The 24,507-nt window shown below is 36.7% G+C and overlaps 1 protein-coding gene across 2 annotated transcripts in view; it reads right to left on the bottom strand.

The window, feature by feature from the left end:
* Positions 1-1,559: 1,559 nt before the first annotated feature.
* The window catches only part of GALC (galactosylceramidase), a 38,401-nt gene continuing 15,453 nt past the window's right edge, over positions 1,560-24,507 (bottom strand). The window contains exons 7-17 of one of the 2 annotated variants that reach the window (XM_065636684.1): positions 21,789-21,919; positions 16,398-16,553; positions 14,246-14,370; positions 13,255-13,382; positions 12,701-12,790; positions 11,668-11,757; positions 11,180-11,324; positions 10,499-10,679; positions 7,777-7,940; positions 5,905-5,981; positions 1,560-4,150 (exon numbers count right to left, since the gene is read on the bottom strand). In XM_065636684.1, the coding sequence (XP_065492756.1) occupies positions 4,007-4,150; positions 5,905-5,981; positions 7,777-7,940; positions 10,499-10,679; positions 11,180-11,324; positions 11,668-11,757; positions 12,701-12,790; positions 13,255-13,382; positions 14,246-14,370; positions 16,398-16,553; positions 21,789-21,919 (1,431 nt within the window). In that variant the 3' untranslated portion in view covers positions 1,560-4,006. The remainder of the gene's footprint in view (positions 4,151-5,904; positions 5,982-7,776; positions 7,941-10,498; positions 10,680-11,179; positions 11,325-11,667; positions 11,758-12,700; positions 12,791-13,254; positions 13,383-14,245; positions 14,371-16,397; positions 16,554-21,788; positions 21,920-24,507) is intronic. The other variant, XM_065636685.1, reaches the window with a different exon arrangement.

The following is a 24,507-nucleotide window of genomic DNA, read 5'->3' as shown; positions in this document are numbered from 1 at the left end:
GACACTTGAGCATAAATGGAATGAACATTTCTGGTGGCAAGAGGAACTTGCTCATGCCAACTTTTCCTGCATTATCAATATGGGCAGGATGATTGCTTAGGTTCCAGCCACACACAAAAAGCAGTTACCTTTACCTAAGACATCCTTATTAAGAACACGGATAAACATTTGCATTTCATTTCTGTTTCAGCAAGCCCTGACATTAATTGGCATGCGATATTTCTTCTCATCAAGTATCAAAGTTTAATATGCTCAAAACCTTAAAATAGCTACTTGATGATTCTGCTACAAGCCTAGCAAGTATTTTGAAATTAGGGCGGTTTCTTTACAACCTTGCCCCGCCACTGCCAGCACATGCTAGACTTTTATGAATGTAGTACTTACAAGGGGGGTAAAAAAAAAAAAAAACCAAAAAAAACACACACACACCAACAACACAAAACAAAAACACCAAACACTGAAGTGAGGATAATGAGGTCTCCACTGTCCTTCCTTGGCCTTGCTGCTGAAACCAAAGACAGCAATAATTATGGTGGCTGTTTTCATAATATGCACACTCCTCCAGAAAATGGACTCCGGATAGAAACTTCAGGGAAGCCAATGAAAAATTACGTGAAAACAACAAGCCTGCTGCTATCATGCAATAAAACAGATTCAATAAAGAAAGAGCAAACCACTACCACTCCAAATCCAAGCCTAAACTAGAAATTTACTTTTGATACAGTGAAACCAGGAGGCGACTGCAAAAGGAGCCATCATCAGTAGCCTAAAGTAAGTCTGTCCTGTAATTTTAAAGCCAATGACTCCTGATCTTTTGAAGGAATTCTAAAATCCCAAGAACTGCTCATCATGATGAACCACAGCCGTGGGGTGGCAGGGAAGGGACAAAATTAACTTCGATGCAGTGTTTGTGTAGGTGGCAGCACACAGCTGGCTACTGGAAGACAGTATTTCCAGGGTAATTCATATCTACTGGGCATGATGGCCTGGAAAATATGACTAGCTCTATGGGGTTTCTCCCTGCTCCCTTTTAAAGTTGAACCCTTAAGTTTAGGGGAAGGAAAAAAAAAAAGGCAAGCATGTTTGAAGCTAGATTTGAAAGGATGCTCAAAGTAAAGCAGCCTCATTTAAACTTTAGAAGTATAATACATCTGTACAGTACTGGCTCCATACCTAGAAACAAAACTTCCAGCTAAATCTCACAAGACATTAGTACTCAGCAGTTTTGCATGACTGGCCCTTAAATACAATTTAATTCCCTTCACTAAATCGGGAGGGGGGAGGGAACCAACACGCACACAGAAAATAGCAAAATGTATATTAAAATGTATATTGAGCACTATAAAAAATGTTTTATCAACTGCACAAGTCCTAATATATATGGATTTTGAGATACTTGTTAATGAGGACTGTTTGGCTATTCAGTATCTCAGAAAAACTCTTCCAACCCAATTAAGCTAATGTCAAGCATATTTATCAGGAATCGCAATGAGAAAACTGTCAGCTTTCTTGCTGGAGAAAACCAAGACCCATTTACAGAAGCATTCTGCACAAATAAAGGGTTTTAAAGTGTTTTATTTGTCCATTTGGAATGATTAGTATTTATAATCAACAACATAAATCCACCCCTCAATGAAAGACCTGACAGCTTGTTATTGCCAAACATATTACAGCCTGCTGAAGGGTGAAGAATTACAGACATATAAAGATGAATAACATTATATCACCATTAAATCACTTACTCTGTTCATAACAGTTTAATCCTCTAACATTATAAATTAAGATTAGAAAAAAATCAAAACTTCCCGTGGTGAAATGCATTGTGTTTAGCACACAATATAACAGTACAGTTTATTACACTGGTGCATTAAAAGGTAAAAACACACTGGATAGCTCCTTTGGAATAACTGCATCACTGCTGATCTCCTTACACAAATGCTGCCTGCAGCTACACAAGCTACCAGGAAGTCTCCATGAAGTATCCTAGAAGGAAAATCCACCACAGCTAGTTATTCTGAGAACTACTGCTCCTATATCCATATTACTTGAATATGAGGACCTAAAATTAGATTCCTTCACATTCGGAATTACCAGTGACTTCCCTTCTGAAATCAAACAAGTAATGAACAGATTTGCATCCATATTTCAACCATCAAATGAAAGTGAAGTGAAAAAATGGCTTTTATTTTTCAACCAGTCAAGTAAATAGTTACTTAACATTTGGAAGCCTTCTACAACAGTTTTAAAGTTTAGTGGTTTGGACAACTTTTCAAGGTTACTAGCATATATAAAACTTGCATGTATAAATGATTCATAACCAATCAATATCAACACAGTTGCTAAAAGATAAAACATTTTTACGTATCAGAGGTGGAATGTTGATATCTCTTCTCCAAAAGCTAATTTGGAAGATAACCTTTACAAAAAAGTTGTCCAGTAATGGTTCATATTTACATTAACTCTATATTAGATGACAACTTCAAAGACTGAAGTTAATATTTACTGGAATCAGCTTTCAAAATAAAGTGGATCAGAATAATACTCTGTATAAATCGAAGTATACTGCAAATCTGTTTCTCAAAGATAATATATTGCCTGCCACAGATAGCTGCATACAGTTATTGGTGCCCTCTCAAGTCTGTGGAACTATTTACTTGTCAATTAAAGAGGATGTTAATGTGAAAAATAGATGGACACTGGCTTGTTTCAAATTGACCAAGAGCAAACAGGAAAAATTCATAAGCCAACTGAATTTGGAATGTGAGGGATGAAAAATCCCATTCAGTACCTCATAGTCTCAATGAATTTTCTTTGTAGTACATTAACTTGGGAAAAAACCCCAAACAATTAAGCAATAGCAAAACAGAATCCCTCCTTTCCCAACCATCTGAAATTCCCTTTCAACTGTACTCTGTCATGCCTAGGAAAAGTTTAAAAACAGACACTGTTGTGTCAATACCACTGCCTGGCACTCTAAGCAATTCTGTCTGCATCTCTCTTACCTTATGAATAGATTGTAAGCTCTTAAGGGCAAAGACTTTTAAAAATTTTATTTTATACTAGGATGTGATAGCATTCATATCTCCTCTGTCCTACAGTAATACAATAAGCTAAACAACATTGTTGTGCTTCAACTATTTTCTGCTCTAAGTTTTACCTGCATCAAAATGAGAGAAGGCTCCCAAGTTTCTAAGAACAAAAGGCCAATTTTTCCACGTGTCTCAACACAAAAGCTCTCTGCTCGCCAGCATCCATGATGCAAAGTTTATATTCTTTGCACCATGCAAAAAACCCCACAAGGCTATCATTAATGAACTGCAAGTCATGGTATCTTTTCATCCATTTCAATCCTTTACTTGGAAAGAGGAGGTAGTTTCAAAGTAAGGCACATCCGGCACTGCATGCTCAGCCATAAGTCACATTTCCATTCCACTGAAAATATGGGCTATTTTAAGGCTGGCAATGAAAGCCGGAAGAAGTAACCAAATGCACTTGGAGTACTGTAATGTCTAGCCTCAGACTGTAGCAGAAAAATAGAACAAACTAGGTACTTAATCCAAATGAAATCTGAAAATGACAGACCTATGAAAGTATGGGGCAACTGGCTCATAAGGCTTACTGGCATTTAATTCTTTCTTTCAGAGTGAAAGGAATGGACACAATCATGTTAAAAACACAGCTTGAGATGCCACTGTCTTCTGTTAACTTCTAAAGTTATCTCAGAAGTGAGTCAGGAAGTTAAAATGTTATTAAAAGATATTTAAATCAATTGGTTTTGTTTTCATTGTTACCTTGAACTAAAATCTAACCCCAAAAATCCCACAGCAACCAGGGGATAAAGTTACAGTCATGTTGATACCCACTCAAGTAAACCTTTAACAAATAATGACAGAATTCAGATTCCTTGCCAGCAGATCCCAGCATAACATTAAGTTGTCCTCAAAGTTTGAACTGGCATTTATTCAAAGTAATACGAGAACTGGGTTCTCCAAATGCAGAAGCCACCTCAGCTAGCTTCAACATGAAAGTTGTCAAACTGTGCAAACTCAAATGAGCGAGTCCCAATAGCAGCCCAGCCATTAGTTGGTTTAGAAATGGTGACATTCTCCCAGAGTGGATAACCATTTAACAGTCCTGAGGCAGAAGTGCCCTGTGAAAAAAAAAAAGAAAAAGTTAGCTTTGTAAAATGCAGTGATTGTGTTGACAACAAGCCTACTCACATGGGAGAACAGACAAGGCAGGCAGATGTTCAGGCAACTTTTCAACTACACTTCACACATTTTCTATGCAGAGGTGCTTCTAAATATTGCTTAGAAACCTCCAGCGCCCATCAGCTCTGTGAAACAGATCTAATGCCTTTACAGGGAACATAAAAAAGGTTCATCTTCCCCTAACTCACAGCTTTGCAAACTCAATGTAGAACCTGAAAGGTAAACTGGCTTTTCTCTTCCACTTGTGTCAGGCTTCCTCGAACAGCCCAACTGTCTTCAGGGGACACAATACACCTGGCACTGTTTCTGCAGAATTAGGCAAAAGTCAAAAGGAAAGAGAGATGTATCTTAGTCATTAAGCTGAGAGGAACAGAGGACAACAGAGCTTTCAAGTGTCATGTTGCCATGAAAATTAAAAACACTTTCGGGAAAAGTTACAAGTTATCCTGACAGTGTTCCACTGAACAGTATTTAGGAAAAAATTACTTCAGTTTATTTGTATTTCTTAATCTGAAAGACAATTACAGACACAGGTAAAAGCAAAGAATACCTTTAAAAAACGAGTCAGCATAAGAATTCTTTAAAGAGGGCTCTACACCTCTGTCATTACATCAAAGACATATTTGGTACAAAATACTTTAACAGCACAGACGGAAGTTTGCAGCATCATAATTTTAAAATTATCACCACCATTTTGTATTTTAAATGATGTTGATCTTCAGTACTCCATTCAGGTTAGCAAATGTCTTGGCCCATTTTACAGATAGCAATCACTGCCACAAGCGTGAGAGTACAAACCCCAAAACTAAACTACATCCTTTCCAGTGAATGCCTCAGGTACGAGTGTCCTTTTGTCTCTCAATGTGAACGCACAAAAGAAAAAAAAAAGTTTAATACTCACATTTTAGGATTAGAGAAAGACTCAGTGCATAATTTTGAAAGAGTTTGCTTTAATAGAAGATCTCAGCTAGGATTTAAGCTTCCCCACATTTCAGGCCACATTGCAGTTGCAAAGGTTACATTAGGCAAAGGGATAAAGCATTCAGCAGAAGAACTTAAACCTTTTTAGTTACTTGCACCAATGTCTCATCCAGCTAAGTGCACAGGCACATTTAAAGTAGAGCTTGGGACTACTCCTCTCACCAAGTGGCCAAAATGAGGGAAGGAAAAAAAAATGTGGGAAGGCTTCTCATTAGCTGTGGCCCAATTTACAACACTATGTCTATGCTTTTTCAGTACAGGAAAGAAGGACGGCAGCTCATGGGAGTTCCCCAGTCCTTAACCAGCACCATATACAAGGCCTTAGCATGAAAAGGGAATTGGTGGGATGCAGACTGGTAAAGTGGGACAGTTTAGTAGTTCACTGACAGTCTTCAGAACAAGAAGTCAGGTCATGATCTTCACCTCAGATTAAACAAAAACTTTGTTTGCCTCTCTAGCCCTCCTACCTCCAGCTTTCAACTCATCTTTCCAGTTGTTTTCTATACTCTCTCTGGTTTCTTAAGTTCTCTTTAAAAATACAGGTGACAGAACTTTGTATGGTTTTTAATACTGGTTTAAAATAACAGAGATATGTTTTAGATAGGACAAACTAATGCAAGTACACAGTCAATAATATAGCATAGTTTTGTCTAAGCCATTTAGGACTGGAAGTTTCATAACTGGTTTTCTAATTTTTTGCCTGTGTCCTTACCTGAATGTTGAGAGTAAGGGTGTGCCATGCATTATCCCGGACGCCGGAAAGTCCTTTCATTAATATTTCTTCTCCAGCTGCAAAACATGCTTAAGGTTAAAGTGTTACTTCACCCCCTTGTTGAGACTGACAGATAAATACTAAGACAACAAAAGGAAAAAAGTACCTATTTTCCAGAGGTGTTCAGGACTGACATCTTACCAATTTCAACTGCTGCATGGAAGGCCTAACATGCAAACCTGGACTCTACACAATCGGTGCATTCTCCTGTTTTGCCAGGACTGTTTTTCCACCAAAATCTCCAAAGATCTTGGGAATTTGGCCTGAGAAAAGGATTCCCTCTATGGAGAGTATCAGTTCATGAAATGTGACAGTAGCTATTGATCTGTTTATTCTATAGATCTCCTGACTTATGTGTTGGAACTTTTTTAAATCAGAGGGTTTGAGATGCCACATCACTGTGCTGCTTAGTTCTAGTCAAAATTTAGGCTAAGCAAAAATCAGGTGTGACTGACACCTGGATGGAAGACCTGAAAAAAAATTAAATGCTACAAGTAGAATCTTCAATTATTCAGTACACAGTTTTAGCTGAAAGCTAATTTAACATGCAGGATCCCTTTGAGAAAAATATAAAGACCACTGACAATAGCTGTACAGAAAAAAATTATCACGCTGTGTAACAAGTGTCTCAGTCTGAAATAATGAGGTGGTTAATCAAACTTCTCTCATTGCAGCTATGAAAAATTATTTTTGACAGCCTGAGAAACTAATTGGGTAATGGCGTTACATCTTATTAAAAATAAATACTGAGTCAATCCTAAATATGAGTATGTTTTTTCATACAGCTGAAATTTAAGTTGTGGAGTTAGATCTTGTGAAGTTTCCCTAGGGAGCACAAGTATGTTAAGGGACAATGTAAAGCCTTCTTTATGCTACTCACCCATGGTAAGAAAAATGAAAGAAAAACACCCCCCCCCCCAAAAAAAAAGGGGGGGGGAGAAATGAGAAACTACAGCTACCAAATGTAAGAGGAGACTATTTTTAAGGTCTAGTACAGTGTGAAACAGGACATTATAGCCTGTATTCATATTAGATATACTGTAGATCTAGAAGTTGCGTTTGACTCATCAGAAACTTTTAATTTATCACAGAATAGTTGGGGTTGGAAGGGACCTCTGGAGGTCATCTAGTTCAACCTATCTGCTAAAGCAGGTTCACTTAGAGCATACACATGAAGTGATATAAAATGAATTTGAACAATAAAACCTGCCACTATTTCAAAGCAAATTAAAAAAAACAAACCCTTTTAGCTATTGAAGCAGCTTTGACATACACTCTTTCACATGCCTGTCAAGTGCTCTAATAGATGAACACATGAATGTTAGCAACACAAGTAGACTTGAGCTTGACTAACAGCAGAATGCATCATTTGTGGAAACACTCGGCCACTCATCATCAGCTAATCTGGGTGTATGTACATTGACTTGCACTGCTCTACAAGACAGGCCACTGCATTTCAAGCAGGCTTTTCTTTTTAGGTGTAGTATAAGAATACAGATCAGAGCTTTCTGTAATTAATATTGTATCAGAGTATTTATGAAAAGCAAAATAATTGACATTTGCTAGTGTAAAATAGATTTTGTCAGCAGAAAAAAAATAAAAAATCCAGAAAGCTGAGACGGAGAAGTGGACCAGCCAGGAGCCTTCAGATGTTCTATTTACATAAAAAATGTGGCCATCATTAGAGCACATTGGGCTAAATCCATAGTGACAGCAACTGAATTACAAAATATGAATGTTGGTCATTTTTATCAAGACTATCAAAATGACATGTCCATATGTCAGAAACCGCTTCAGCAAAGAGCTGCTTACCTAGGTCACCAGTGACTTGGTAGGTGCCATCTGCAAAAACCCAGAAGAAAATGCCTTTGGTACGTCGAACATATATCCCACCATTGTCAACTCTTCCTGCAATAAACACGCCCCCATCACGTGGTTTTTCTATGTAGATGTCACAAGTGACTGAAATGTTTACCCTATAAGAGAAGTTTAGTGTTTTAAGAAACAAGGAATCAATGTTTTTCAGTAGACAGTAGGTAGAAGAGTATTCCCTGTGTAGTACAGCAACCTTTTTGAGGAAAGATTTGGCAATCTAATTGTGACCTACAGGTGCGAGACACACAGGACTTGTCTACACTGGTTGTTTCCCACCTGTGAGTCCATAGGTTTTCCTAAGAAGAGCAATTCCTCTCAGAAACCAACAACAAAACAAAGTATATTGTCAGCAACTTTCAAATAATTATTTAAAAAAAAAAATCCAAGAGACACAGAAGGTTCGCATCTCCACAGCTCTGCAAAATGAAAAATTATTTTAAAATAACTGAATCAAATCCAAGATTCAAGGCCAAGTCTTAAGTAATGCAGACATTCTGCTCAAAAAACTAAACTTTTTTTAAACAAAATGTTCAAACAGGTTGAAATTATTTGATTTTTCTGAGGTGACACTTCAGCTCACAGTAGAGTGCCATGTTATACATATAATGACAACTGTAAAGGAGACTAAAGCACCTAGAAAATTTACACTTCTCCCACTCTGAAGTTGCACTACAAGCTTCTTAACAATAACAATTAAAAGCATTCTTTGCCTTTGTTAATGTACATTCAAATTAAAAACCTACACTCCATTTCTCAAAGGACTTGCAATATGGATACAGCCACATAGTTGCATATTTAGGAAGTTCCCAATTATCTATAATTATTTACAGAATGTGAAAAGACTCTCTATGACATAGCTCAGCTGATAACAATCTCCACACCCCTTACATAATAGTAAGAATGGCCTGAGATTTCATTCTAGCATAATGGCATTAGAAGTACCATATTCTTGGATACATATTCATGACAGGAACAAGATTTCTTTCTCACCTCCCTATGTATTAAACAAGAGACCCCCACATCTTGCTTAGGCGATTATAAAGAGATTGGAAGTAACATAGAATGAGTTTAATAGAAACATTTTCAGGATACAGCTAGGTTCAATAAAATCAGAGCAAAACATCAACAAATTCAGAAGTAGAAACAAAAAGCTTTCACAAGCACACGATTAAAATCCAAACTAAACCCAACTAAATAACCCTGAAATTTTATCATAATAAATTGTCATTGGTGACAGAAGTCAAATATTCCACAAAGAACAATATTTCAGTGCAAGATTGGTTCAGTATTTTAAGAGTTGAAAACATCAACCTAGGACAAGATGAGCCCCAAACTGAGGATGAAGCAAACGATTCAGAGGGCTTGAAATTGAAGACTATCATTATGAAAAGTTACAGATCAGTAAAACTTGAATAATCAGCTGAATATTCAGGAAGCAAACTTGTTCCTGAAAACAAGACAAAAAATCAGAAATAAATGGCACCAAAATGAAATAATTGGAAGTTTTTAGGAATCTCAGTACAGTAATTTAAGAATACACCCTGTGTAGGGATCACTGAATATTATCTCCTCAATATAGGAAAGCTGATTATAGAGGGAATACGAGACTTTACTTAACAGAGCACTGCAGAAGAAAACATCAAGTAACTGAAGAACAACCTCCAGCTACAAGACAGTGATATTATTCCAGGCTTCAGAGCAAAGTGATTCAATCACTTGTCCAGACCAGAAATTAAAAGCAAGAAACATGTTCTGAAAAAGCATTTGGGGGATCAATGATCCAATCAAAGTGAAAAAAATGTGACAGAATGGCTATTTTAAAGAGCATGTCAAAAGAATTTAAGCTAGACTTTCGAAGAAGAAAATCTTTTAAGCGTAAAGTTTGTTATTAGTTACTATTACTAAACCAACTAGTTAACAAGCTCTTTCCCATTTTTTAACAAATTTTAATTAAATATTATGCTAAAATATGCTGCTTGATTACAGCTCCTAGGAAGAATTGTGATCATAACCATACTCTCATCCATCTAGAAAGTATCAGTTACATTTACACAGAAATAAAACTGTTTTAAGTAGCAGCTGAATCAAATCCATCTGGTTCTAGGAACTGCTCAGAAGATGGCAGTCTGCAACAGTATAACAGAATTAACTCCCAGACTATGTCTTTGATATGAGATTGATCAAATTTTTAACAAACAACTCAAAATTAAGTAATTGAAACTGAACTGGGCTTTTTTTGTCCCATCTAAAAACATATCAAAACTCAGTGCAGACTCTGAATTAGAATTTTGACTGGGTCTTTCTACTACATCAACCCAGATCAATTATTCTAAAAAAACAAACAAACAAAAAAAGTTCCAAAACAGTGCAGCAGTGGGCCAAGCTACCAAGAGATGTGTTGGACTTTGCATCTTTGGATGTTTTTAAGACTCATTTAGACAAAGATGCAGCTGATCAGAGAGTTGGCAATAGCCTGGAGCAAAGCTCATTGACTTTTGGAAGTCCCTTTAAGTCATCATTTCTACATGTCTACAGAGAGACCGAATGCAAAAGCCCTCTGTCCAAGAGAAATGAGGCTTGAGACAGATTAACAGATCATAACTCACACTGGTAAGGAGGACTTTTCCCCAGATGTCACTAGAAAATAGTATTTACCTACCACTGAAAATTTCCTATGATACTGATGGTCTGGTCTGCGTCAGAAGCCCAAGTGATGGGTCGCTGAACCACCACCTGGCGGAACGTGAACACATGATCTCCCGGGTCAGAAGCATTGATGAAGTATTCAAATACTCCTGTCTGATCTGCAAAATTTGGGGCTTCACTGAAAGGTGGATTACCTGTTCAGAAAATAAAATACATATCAACACTGAAACATTATTTTTCTTCTGTGTATTTTTGTTTTCAGAAATTTCCTCTGAAAATATTCTCCATAATTTTGACTTACTCTGTTAAAGCATGGTCTCCAAAGCTGAAGTTTGTGGAGTCAGAAGGTGATTTGAGTTTTGTTTTTAAGCAGACCCCAGCTTTTGCAAACACATGAACAAAGCAAATTACTGTCTTCCCTACCTTTCTTCACTATAGTTATGAGCTATAGGATTTGCATCAAGAATTTTTAAACTGTTATCAACCACACAGTTAAGACAGACTTAAATACACCTCATTGCAAGTGAAGTATACAGGTGTAAATTGTTGGAGAAGCAGGTATAAATAAAAACACATATTCAGACTACTTCATGTTGCTTACGTTAGAGGACTCAAGTAACATAATTATTGTTGCCTTTCTACATTAAGGCTATAACTGTGTGTGAAGTGTTTGTATAAGAGAATTCTGACTTACGAATATTGAAATCATCTTTGTAATTCGAAGGAAAGGGCTGAGGTGGTGGAGGCTCTGGGCAATGACATTTCTGCCCTGTCTTGAGTGTGGTTAAAGTGTAGACTTCATCCACATTTAGATCTAAAGAAAAACTTCCCTTCTGTACCTGGAATTAAAGAAAGCTCAAGTTGCAAAAATCAAACAACTAAATCACAAAATGCCCAAGTTCCTGAATTAAAGGAGATCCTCCAAAGTCCTGATTTAAGGCACAAATCTCATCTTCTTGCCTCAGCATTTAATATCTATGAACTATTTTGAAAATCCCTTTCCCCAAAAATCTTTATTACCTCCTGGTAAGCTTGTATATAGCTAGTAAAATTGTAGTCAAATGGAGACAATATAACATGCCCTAATTATGCAGTTTAGGCACGAAAGGCTAGGAGTTCCAGCAAAGGGGGAAGAAACACCTGAAACTGCAGAGAGACTATAATTAAAACTGGTTGACTTACCTTCACAGGATGGAGTTGATGGAAAAGACTAGAGTTTCCAGATTCAAAACCAAGTCTGGAATGCCACACTTGAAGGGTTTTCACCATACACTATAATGAAAAACAATATTAAAAAGAAAACCACCCAAACTAAAACAAAACAAACAAAAAACAAACAAACAAAACCACACACACACACCACACACCAGACAACATACTTGAGTTGTCACCTTGAGAAACACCAGTACTCTAAGGGTGTATCATTTTTGTTATTTTAGAGCTGTTGACCACATTGGAGGCCACCACTCTCTTCACCTAGCCATTACATGTAGCCTATCTTTTTGCAGATTTTATGTCAATAAGCCATTGTCCTAACATGCAGTAATGCTGCTTATAAAGACAGAAAGCATTGCAACACACATGCAATTTTTAGCTATTACCAACAACAGTATCCCTATAAAATAAGCTCTCTGCCTAGGAGCAACCAGGCTAAAATAATCTCCCATTAATTTCACTTTAATGAGACCTTTAGTTTAGTTGCTGGTTTTCAATATTCATTTTTGAGCAAAGTACTTTGTTTACAGATCTCCAAACTTCTGTGATACTATGGCCTATCAAGCACATTACTTACAGATTTTAATCACATCTAACTCATACAATTCTTTTTGGTTACCCAAATGGCAAGGAGCTGATAACAGCTAGTAAGGTCACAGCCATGCTGGCCAGTCAAACTATCACATCAGAACACTGAGCCTTGGAATAAATCCTAAAGAAAAATCCAATTGCATTTCTGTTCTGGAGAATTTCTTCTTTCCTCAACATACAGATGATTAGACTGCAAGGTAGTAGTTGTACAAATTCAGCTACGACATTACATTTCATGGTAAAACCAGAACTAGAATGCTTAAAACTTTGCTAGGTGTGTATCAGCCTCTAGGACTGGAGGTAAAGAACTCAAATTTCTTGCTAACCTGTGATGTTGTCTTGCATGTATTTGATTACGGACATCAATTCATTTTACAAGACTGATCAAGTGTATTCAAGATCTACTTACAAATGACCCTTTGAGGTAGAAAGTTGCCCTCTGAGGTGCCACACTGAAATGAGGCAGTGGAGGTCTGATACATTGAGAGTGATTATGAGTCTGAAGGAAAAAATAAGTGTAACAGGAGGAACATACATTACTGGAATACATCACATGGTAATGTTCATGAAAAACATACAGCATTAATTAAAATTTAAAAAGCAACATAGGATCAATTTGCAACTATTTATTTCACTGTTATCTTAATGAAAATGGCAATATTACTAGCCTAATAATTTTGTTTTGAATACTACTTTAAAAAAGCAGGATTTAATTTCCTCCTAGAGTGTGTATCACAGTAAAGCTAATCTGTGATATAAAGACGACATATACATTGGTCTCCAGGAAGATTCAAGTAGCTATTCAAAGTTCAGATAGGAAAAAAAAAAAAGACCTCTAGTGGTCTCACTGACAAAGCTACAAACATAAAAGAACATACAGATACTGAACTACACAAATCAAAACAGGTTCTTCATAAAAAAAACATTTCCTTTCTAGCTCATTGGAATTGCTGATGCACATACCATAGTTTCAATGATGATAGTAAGGTTTCCTAGGCCGTCTGTCAGAGCCACAAAACTGCCACCTCCTTCTAAGTGTCCATCCACTTGCAAGTATGACCAGCCAGGCTGAGTAAATTGCGTTGTGTGTGCTGAGACAGAACAGAAACCATAAGATTTTTTTTTTTTTTCAAATGAACTAAACAGTTGAGCCAGAGTAAGCATAAGCAGTCATCTCCATAAGCAATAACTAAATAAGTAAGGTTTTCAGCATGTGAGAGTGCCAAAGAAGAATATGACATAGATCATTAAAATCCTGAGCAACACAGAAACAGGAACTACTGCTCAGTTGTTCTGAACTGTTCATATGACAGTATGGTCATTTTTCTTAATGCTTTTACATATACAGGTCATTAGCAGAAGAATAAAAATGAAAGCATTTGCCTTGTTCGTCCTTTATGGCATTGTATACACTATCTGCCCTACTGAGCTGTGGCACAGACAGTAATGTATTACAGGACTATACAGAGCAGCCAGTGAATCCACGTGTCCATAGACACAGTGTGAACATAATTCCCTTTTCCCCAAGGAAGGGAAGTGCTGACTTACACAAGCAGGTCAAGAATACAGAGGTTCTTTGTTTCATTTTCTCAAACTGAGAGGTATCAAGTATCTACTTAATGATTAAAGAAAAAGAGGAAAAGGAACTAGGAAAGTACACTAACCTTTGTGTGCACTTCATATCAAAATACTTTAATAGTTATGGCTATAAAAGGCAGCAGTTTATTCACTTCCCCTGTATCTAATGGTCAGATATTAAGATTTTCCAGGCTACTAGATCCTTCTGCTTCCTATTCAAAGAAGCTTTTTCTTCGTCTTCTTCTAAGTGTCCACAAAAATAATTTAATTTGGTACAAAAAAAATACACATGAAAACCACTAAATAAATAAAGGTGACAGAAAATACAGTAATGCTCTGTGTTAGACCACCAAACTTTAACCCACAAACTTTTTACCTGTAATCCAGATAGGAGCTTCTACTTTGTAGTGGCCACTCCATGGCTCTTGTGCTGTCATTAGCGCACATCGACCAAAGGGCAACTCTTCATAATAACTAGCCACCAAGTTCCATGCAATGGTTCTGGAAGAAAAACAGGTCTGTTTGCTCCATTCATATGCACAGTATTACATTAATTTATTACAAGAACTTGTTCCTCTTTTTTCTCCAGCATACAATGAAAATAAGTTTAAGGAAAACACTACAACAAAAAAATAACAAAACAACTTTTCAGCTAAAGGAGAAAAAAAAACACCAAAAACACACACACCACAACAACAAACACCACACACACAAAACCACAGGAGAGGAAAATAAAAGAAAACAACTTCCAGTATTGAGAACTTCTTACAAAACTGATGATACATTCTCTGGCCATATCACCAAAAAAAGTTGCACATTAAAGGAAATGTGTACTGAGGGTTAAAGACTCCATCTATATTTAATTTTCTTGTGGGTTCGAAGGTGAAAAAATTAAGTTATCAAAGTTTACAGCTTTTCGTTGGGGTGGTTTGGGGTTTTGGTTTTTCTGGGTTTTGTTGTCGTTGTTGCTGGTGGCGGTATTTTTTTTTTTTGGAGGGGGACTTGTGGTAGCAGAGGGGGAGCTTTGGGGAATGGTTAAGTACCACTGAAAAAAAAATCCGTATAAATAACGAACAAATAACAACACTAACCAGCCATCCTCCAAGAGTTGGTGCCTTTTCAAGAAACTGTCAGGGCACCAACAAGAGTAATTACTTCAGGACTTTTGATTTGGTCTTCTCTGAAAATCTTTTGCCAGGACTTTCAACTTAAAACTCCTGCACATTTAGTATGGAAATACAGCTTAATAAAGCAGTTATGTAGTAAGCAAAAGCTGGCATGCTCTTCTGCTATTGCATATAGGTATGCGCAAGGTCTCATATTCTAAAGTCTTTGCCATAGATTTATCATGCTATATACGCATTTCAGAAAAGATCCTGAAATCCCACAAAAGTTGCTCAGAAAGTAAACAACTCTTGAATTGTAAAGTCAACAACTTGCTCACATTAAACTTGTTTTACAGAAGCCAAGATAACTTCAATATTGGATATACAGACTTGGAACTATTCCACAATCATTTCTAAATACAATACATAGGTCTGGTTGCCAGGCTGCTAAACAAATGGGGCATACATAATTATAAAGGTCAGTAAAAAAACGAGGCGGGGGGGGGGGGGGGGAAGGAAAAGACTCTAAAGCAAGATATTAAAGCATATAATAGTCAAAAGGCAATCGGAATGTTCTGGAATTCACATGGGAAATTATTCACCTGTTAGAAAACTTCATCTTTCAGAAGATTCATAGAAATAAGGTGACTCCAGAAACTTCCCTTTACAAGTATCCAGTCACTTTGTGCTGTGCTCCATTTCAAGCATTTCAGACAAAAAATACTTCTTTCTTGTTCCAAAATGAAGTTACATAAAAACTAAAAGCTTTGAGCAATTTTGTTTGCATCTTGATGCCTAAATTTTCTTTAATCAGATTTTTTTTCTTTCAGATTAGTAGTGGTTGCACTGGAAACATTAAAGTATATTTTCTATTCTCTTCTGAAACTGAGATACGTAACTTCCCAGTAAATAGGGCACCTTTCTTCCAGATTTCAGAATGTGCAGGAAGCAGTAAATGTATCAAAAGGCAATAACGAGTTTTAGAACGAACTCCCCGAAAGAAGTTGTATGGAAAAACTAGGTAACGGCATCCATACCTACTACTTTTAACTGAAGACAAACAACCAGATAAAGTAGCTTTATTGTTCTTTTCTTCCAATGTTTTTCATGTTGTCAGTTGTTCTTAAGAACACTGTCTTTTTAACAAATATCATCAGAGCCTCAGAGGCATCTGAACTCAGCTGCATAAGCCATTGGATATTGTGGAACACTAACTCAAGAATACATTAAAACTTGTAGGACTTCTATCCCGGAAATAGGTAAGGACAGTAGACTTCAGACCTTACTATATTTGAATTCAGATTGACAGTGGAGAGAGTTTCAGTTTACCTCCTATTTTACCAGAGCAGATGAATGTGTTATATAGTACTTCAAACAATTCTTAGATGAGAATTTGTGAAAGCAACAGCACACAACACTTACGAGGTCATGTTTCCATTCACGTAGTTTTGGTTCAAGATCCGAGCCCAGCAGCCTGCACCTACTTCATCATTGAAAGTACTGTAATCTTCTGAAGACCAGAGCTTCTTATGAGTTAATAAGGCATTTGGCACTGTTTTTGTTCCAGGATAGTGCGCTCTACACAATATTTTAAAAAGAAAGAGCATTTATCACACACACACACACAAAAAAAAGGCCTAGAAGTACAAACAGCAGCAATGATTCCCCTCCTCCAAACTGAAAATGAAAACCAAACTTTCTTTGGAATAATAGTTATGGAACAGAAGATAATGGATCAAGAGAGAGCTATAATATTCCATAGCTTAGTGTATTTGCATCAGTAGAACATTATTTCTTCTGATACATGCCCTCATATAAGTAAACCTAGCTTTAAATATATTGTGCAATTTCTGCAGCTTGCAAAAGCAAAACTTTATCCTGACATTAGTTTTGAAAATCTTCAAGGTCAATGTGCTAAATAGAGAAAACACAGGCTACCTTGAACTACCTTGAACAGAACTGTAAATAATTATAATATCCACAATAAAATACAGTACTAGGCATTATTCTAAGAACTTAACTGCATGAATGTCTTGGGATCAAAACATGAACTTGGCTAATTTTGCACACCTTTAAAATAAACTCAGTTTTCAAAAAGGCATGCTAGCTGGACTATAACAGTTACAGAGGTTTAAACTGAAAATAGTTAAAACATACCTTGAAAGGTAATTTCTTTCCAAGATCTTCCTTAGTATGAGAGATGCTTTCTCCCAAAGACTACTAATTATACTCAAGCACAGCATTGATTCACTGTGCCAGATTAGTCTGACTGAAATAAAACCTTTCAAATTACTTGCAGAAAACAGGGCCATGATTTTCCCCTCACTTAGAACACTCACTGAACATACTAAAATTAAACTACCAGCACTGGAAAAGAAGGCATAGATATTTCCCTTACTATTAGCCTGAAACCTGACAAATTGATAAATTTGTGACAGGGACAGAAGAAATACCGTTTTTTTCTAGACTGACTTTTGGGTTGGTTTTTTTTTTTCATTATTTTCCCCCTACGGAACAATGGGCCATTTCCAAGTGTTGTAGTCCTTCATATGCAGCTTCACTAATGATAACATAACTGATAGTAGAGATTTCAGCTACAGCTCTGCTGTACAGATTACTGTGTATTTCCCCTTTGGCTTGGGAACACAAGTATTACCTTAATACCAAGCAAAGGTTTTTGTAATGACAAAGTGTGTTGCTTCTAGAGACAGGGCAAAGGAGGAATTATTTGTCTTTCCTCACTCCACATCCTGAAGAGCTGTTTCTTAAATATTAAGAGTCAACACCCCTGCCAAGTATAAATATAACTTTAATCCTGTTTATCATCCCTATTTTTTCCAATTTATTTCCATAGCTTTAGTGTCTTCACATTGAATTATTTCTCTCCCCTCTTATGTAGACAAAGGCAAGCCTCTGGATAAGTGCAGGAAATTAGAGCTCTACAGATTACTACGCAATCTTAAGTAAAGCTCTCTATAACACTCTCCGCTTTTTTTATTTCCTTCTTTTTGTGAAGTTACAGGGAGAACAAACAGATTCTAGAGTTAAACTCCTTCAGTGCACCTTTACTGACAGCTTTGCTCTACTTAAAGCCCACACACTTATCGCATTCTCATTTTGCCCCATGGGTATGCAATCAGGTAAAACAGTTTCACCATCAGTTCAGAAACGAATCGTTTTTCTCTGCTCTAGTTGCAATTTCTATCACTGCTAGTGAACACAATTTACATTGTATTTGCTTTTCACTAACACTGCTGTTAACCAAGGGGTTTTGTTTTAATTTCAGTAATATCTACATTAGTCCTTAAAAAGACATGACTAAGGAGTACATAACTCCTATTCCATATGAAAACTATTTTTTTTAAAAATGTACATCCATTTAAAAAAAAAAAACCCTCTTAATAGCACTGTAGAGTGTATACTTTAAAAAGACCTGCTCAAATGCACAAAATAAATGTTTGCTATCAGATTATAGTGAAGGCTTTCACATCCAGTATGTGCTGGATTTGTTGAACTGTATGTGATTTATATTTAAAGAAAACATTACAGCCCTCTTTTAGCCATCTTGTGCCACCCTACAGCCTCAACAACTAACACAGGTGTGCAGCAAAGGACAGGAGATTAGCTGTGCCCAGAACAGTGTGCTCTGCTCCTTCAGTAGTTAAAACAATCTTTTTAATTCTTTGGAAATGAAAACTCCTACAAAGGAACAACTATACTCCAATTACTCTCAGGAAATAATTGGTCCACCCAAGGACCACTACGATTTGGAGACACCTGAGTATCCTGATCAATGTTTCAGGAAAATCCACAGACTGCCACACACCTACCTTCCTTGCTGCCTGAAAAAAATGAACTATAGTAAGAGTTTATGCATCATTCCTATAGATGTGATGCTTCAGCAAAAGCAGTGGGATTTTGGATTCTCTGCTCAAAAGGGCAGAGAGTCAGACACACTATAAAAAAGACCATTGCAAAGAGAGGAAAAAGTGATGTATATCATGAAACAGGGGAAAGAATAGATCTTTTTAGAGAAAATATAATGAATAGTAGGAACCAAATTACAACGGTGACACATAAGTTTAAACCTCTTATCTCCACAAGAAAAGAATTTATCAACAGCTATAATGAGTATTTGCACATTTGTACTCTTCAAACCACTGTCGTTTACTTAAAAAAAATCAAAACAAACAGTTGCTAAACTAAATCAGGTATATTAAGAAAGTAATAGTAATTAAGAAAAGCTCTTCTACTGATGGATTGCAAGTGCTGCTTTGCAAAATTACACACGGTGACTTCATTTGGATAACTTACTTAAAACACAAATTAAAAAAACTTTGCGTTATTTTTTGTTTTCCATATAGCAATGGCCCAAAGGAGAGGAAGGGGAAAAATCAGGATGGAAATTGCAAGGTTTACCACCATTTTTCTGTCATGCATCAGTAAAAGGCTATAGAAATTAAATAAATCTTTAAAGCATCGGCCTATATAATACCTTCACTACCATGAAGCTTTGCAGAAAAGCACTACCTACGAAAACCTCAAAAATCTAGTCCTCAGAAACATCTCTGTGAAACAGAAATTGTCAGCTAACAGCACAGGCTTTCCTACTTCTCGTTCTGTCTTAGCACACTGGCCTGGGACAACTTGCAACACTTTGAACTCCCCCTACTACAGTTACCACATCATGACTCCATCATGCAGAAATGTTGCAACATCATCTTGTTTTTCTTAGGTTGTTAACTTGAGCATAATTAGGTCTAAAAAATTTCTTTAAAAGGCTGGTGTTTCTGTGACACATCTAGCCAAATGTGGTTTTAGAGCAGATCTGGTTAAGATGCTTCTAAACAGAGAGACTTGAGTTGTCACCTAATGGCATAGTAAATTTATATTAGATGAAAATGAAAGTTGTTACTCTTAAACTCATTGCCACTTTCTAAACACTTGCCATATTCTTCCAACTAATAGCAGGAAGAGAAGGGGAAATTCTCAACATGTAGAGTCAGAATAGCTTAGCCTAGAACTCCATAGCATGCAAAAATCTAACTGGTTTGACTGTGCTACAAAGAGCTAGCACATCTAAAGTACTCCTATGAGTAACGGTGGAATTTGCAAGTCCATCCTTGAAAAACACTGTTTTCAAGAGCTACAATGTAATTTAAATGTGTTCCAAATAGGAGTAATGCTCATTTATAATTAATTAGACTTCATTTCACTGGTAAAATTAATGCAAACGTAATAGCTCTGAAAAGCTGTTTGGAAATATCACATTGCAAAGGGCTTTTGTGACCTAGGTCATTCCTACGTGGGTGAACATCTATTAATAGTTTTACAGTGTGTCTTCAGGGACCTCTCTAATTTCTAGCCATTACAACGTCTTGCAGATGAAGCCTTGATGCAAATAGAGCAAAATAAAACAGAAGCAGCAGCTTTAATCTCCCATTCAGGTTGTCTGATGAGACCCCTCACAGACCACAAATCATGTTACTATGTCCAAAACTGACTTTATGTACATTCACATAAAAGCCTGGATATCTGAAATACTTTTTATAGTTTCAAATAAAAACAGCAAGCCAAGAATTTTTTTTTAAAGATACCATGACGAGATGTGTGCACCACTAAATGTAGCCAATAATCCATTACACAAGAGAGTATTTCATCTCCCTGTTAAAATTGAAGCAGAGTAGAGATGTAAAACTTAGACTTGCAAAAAGTTAAGCAACTACAGCTTACTGAGATAGTGTAAAAACAGCTGAGCTTCAGGGACTGACTCTGGGTGCACATTTGCAGCTGCCAAAAAAAAGAAAGGAAGCATGCTCACTGCATTGGGATCATGGTAACTACAGTGGATTTGCATGTGGCCAGAGTGAGTTCACAATTGCTTTCACAAGTTGATCCACACATGATCCGAGACTCCACTCGCAAAAAAACTATCAGGATATTTCTTGTTTTTCAGAATGGGGGAACGATCGATTGGCAGGAGGGGGGTGGTACTGACAGCCTATCTGTATTCAGAGGCAAAAATCTTCATTTGTACACCTCCTGTTGGTCAGATATATAATGATGAATGGAAAAGACTCAAGTTGAAACAAGGAACAGCCACATTTGAAGCATGTGATTGGGTGAAGCAAGTTTATGGAATCTAATAACTAAAATTTAGAGCTACTGTAAAAAGAAAAGTTAATAAGCAAGTCTTCAAACATTTCCATTCAGCAGACAAGTCAGTAATCAATCTCAAATTTAGTCTAGTACTTCTGCAAAATATTAGCATTACGTATGAAAAAACAGAACTAGAAAACCAAGTCAGCTGGTTGCATACTTTACAAACACAACCTTCCCATCAAGACAAAGTAGGAACTAAGAATCAAGAGGTTATTATAACTAAAAAAAAAAAATCATAGGCCAAATCCATTTCTGGATCACACCCGTTTCTGTAACAGACCAGTAAAAGTCAGTAATACAGTAAGGCTCTATACAAAGCTGTAAATCTAAAGCACTTTTTGCATACCAAATAAAGGAACCAAAACAACCCTCAGAATAAACAGGGTTGTCCAAAAAACCTTCATCAAAAGTGCAACCACAGCCAATACAAATCTTCCACATGGTAGGAGACTCACAATTCAATTAAGAGGTTGAGGCTGTCACCAGGACAACAGCCCACATGATTTGATGTGGGTTAGTAAGAAAGATTATAGTATCAATCCTTTCATTTCAGGTAAGAGTATAAACCTTTGGCTGTGCTAGTTATAAAGAAGCAAGATGAAGACAAACTACGAACAAACCGACAAGAAAGAAAAAGAGAGAACCCCCTACCCAATCACATCGACCACTCTGTGGAGCTCGGAGTCAAGCAGCAAGACAACGGAAATGGGCTCCCACAGTCTATCGCTGGCTATGATCCTCACATGCTGCAGACCATGCTTATCCAATGTGTATCTCAACAGCTTTGAAAAAAAAGGAGAGCAAAGAACAGAGAGAAAGGACAAATAAAAAAACATTTTTCAAATTGTCTAAAATTTATATGAAGAAAGGTAGCATTCTCTTCAGCACTATTTGAACATATTTCAAAAAACAAATCACATCCCAATTCTTGTTTTCACAACTTGGACAACAACTGTTACATCAAACAAAATGTAATAGATTGCCAAGTACAAAGTGCCTTCAAAGGACACCTTCTTCCTCTATCATGCCAAACCCTAAAGCACATGACAAAAAACACCATGAAAAACATTTAGTTCTTATTTTCTTAAACTCACAAAGCTGCAGATAAAGTTAATGACAAAGCATATCACATTTCATGCAAGATACTCTAGTTGCAGGTCAGCTACTTGGGTATTACAATGCTGAGGGTTAGGCTACAAGGAGCACGTACAGGGCAAGGACAATTATAACTCATAAACCCTGTGAAAGCACAGTAAACAATGAAGAAAAGGAGCTGATTCCCCCTGTTCTCCCTGCTAATCAACTATTTCGGTTTAACAGTGAAGCAACACAAATGAGATCAGCTCTTCCTCACTGCAACTAACATAAGAACAGGAAAAAACCTCCAGACACATACACACCTTATTACTCAACTGCGTTGTATTTCAAGTTTTAAAACTGCAGCCACTGTATACTTCCCCTGAGACATTTTAATGCCTTGAAAGTCAATGAAACAAATCTAAAATGTCACATAAGACCACGTCTAATGATGTAGTCCCTTGAAGTCCAGAGGTCCCTTAAACAGCATTTGCTGTACTATTAAATTCAGATAACATCAAATGCCTACCCACCTTCAAACCATTCTCTATATTTCTACCATATATAATAATCTTTAACAGGGAACACTAGCTGCAGGAAACCATGTCACAAGATTTTTTTTTCCACAGATCAGAATCTGACCTAGCTTATGTGCAGTCTGACAGTAGTCTGAAATGTCAAGATTTCCTGCCCTAAAGTCTTAAAAACTTTGAACACAATGTTAGTATTACTTATGCATTGTATTTTCCTGTTACATCTTGCGTTAGAATAATGTACTATTTGGGTTGCAGACATGACATACATACAAAGGCTGAAGTATTTAGGAACTGGGTAGGTTCTGATGACTAGAGATAATGCCCATCCTCAAGAAGGAAGATCTGAAAAACTACAGGCACATCAATCCAGCCTCAGTCCCCAGGAAGGTTATAGAGTAAGTCTTCCTGGAAGCCATTCCCAAGCACAAGAAAGAGAGGAGCATGACTGGGAATGGCAGCATGACTGCCCTTGGTAAATCCATGCTGCCATTCCCAAATCATGCCTGACAACGTGACTGCTTTCTACAAGATGACTACCTGTGCAGGCAAGGTGCAATCAGTGGATGTCATATACCTTGACTTTAGCAAAGTCTCCCACCTCATGCTACATCAACTAGAAGTAAAATAAGACTTATTCTGTCTGGTTAATAAAAAATGACAAAGGCAGATTGTTTCCACCGCCCAACATACAATTAGCGTCCACTAATAATGACTTACTAGTAAAAGATTAATTAAATAAATTAGAACTATGGAAAAACATTTTCATGTTGTCTACTTCGAGATAAAAATCCGAAAAAAAATATTGTGGAATATATTCAGGTCTAAGTGTGTACTGGCATATAGGCCTTTAAGAAAGGACTTGCCAAATAGAGCTATAGGTTCTACGGGCTTTGTTAATCACAGTAAACAAAATCCATGTCTAACACAGAAGATGTAGTACAGACCATCCTCCCATCCTGGGAGAAAAATAAAATGCTTGTATACTGTACAAACTCTGAAATAGCACCCATCAAAACAGCAGAGGAAGATAGCAGAGAAGATGGTCTTGTGAACAAAATAAGAAAGCATAAGACAGTTTAAGACTTGAGCTAACTATATAACGATTTTTTTTTTTTCATTTTCAAGCACTTTTTGCATACTGGGTAATTTGATTTAGTAGCAGATAAAGGTTTTTTTCCTTTCTTCTAACAAAATTCTTGTTTTCAATAGCAAGTGCTGCAACTCATTGGTATGAAATGGTGCTGAGCAATACATTCAGAAAAACCATCCCTTCAATCAATGAAATTGAAAAACACTGAATGACAACAGCTTGGTAGCCTTCATTGTAATGAGAACATATTAAGTGCTCCATCTTTCAAATCACAAGCCAGCAGACAGCAAACATGGAGCAGAAAAACAGATATAGAACCTTTACCTTAAATCTACCTTACATATGCTTCAGATTGCAAATGGTGTTCCAGGCAGGGATAAAGCTCCACAGGGAGCAATGGTACGAAGGTAAAAATTACTTTCTTTTTCGCATCAGGTAAAAGAAAAAAGAAAATGAAAGGAAATACAAAAAAGGGGAAGGGTCCGTTACTTTTTTTGGATGGATGCCCAAGCAATCATTTCAATTATTTTTATAATTTCTAAATTAAAAAAATATAACTTTAATCCCAGGTTTCCATTCCAAAATAGAAGAACTAAGAAAAAGTCACAGAAAGAGTTATACTTGAAAATAAATTACAGAACAAAGTACAGGAAAGGATTTCTGAGAA

This window comes from Caloenas nicobarica, chromosome 5, assembly GCF_036013445.1.
Source record: "Caloenas nicobarica isolate bCalNic1 chromosome 5, bCalNic1.hap1, whole genome shotgun sequence".
In the NCBI taxonomy this organism is placed as follows: Eukaryota; Metazoa; Chordata; class Aves; order Columbiformes; family Columbidae; genus Caloenas; species Caloenas nicobarica.
The sequence above is the reverse complement of the archived record's forward strand: the minus strand, read 5'-3'. Positions and strand labels throughout refer to the sequence as shown.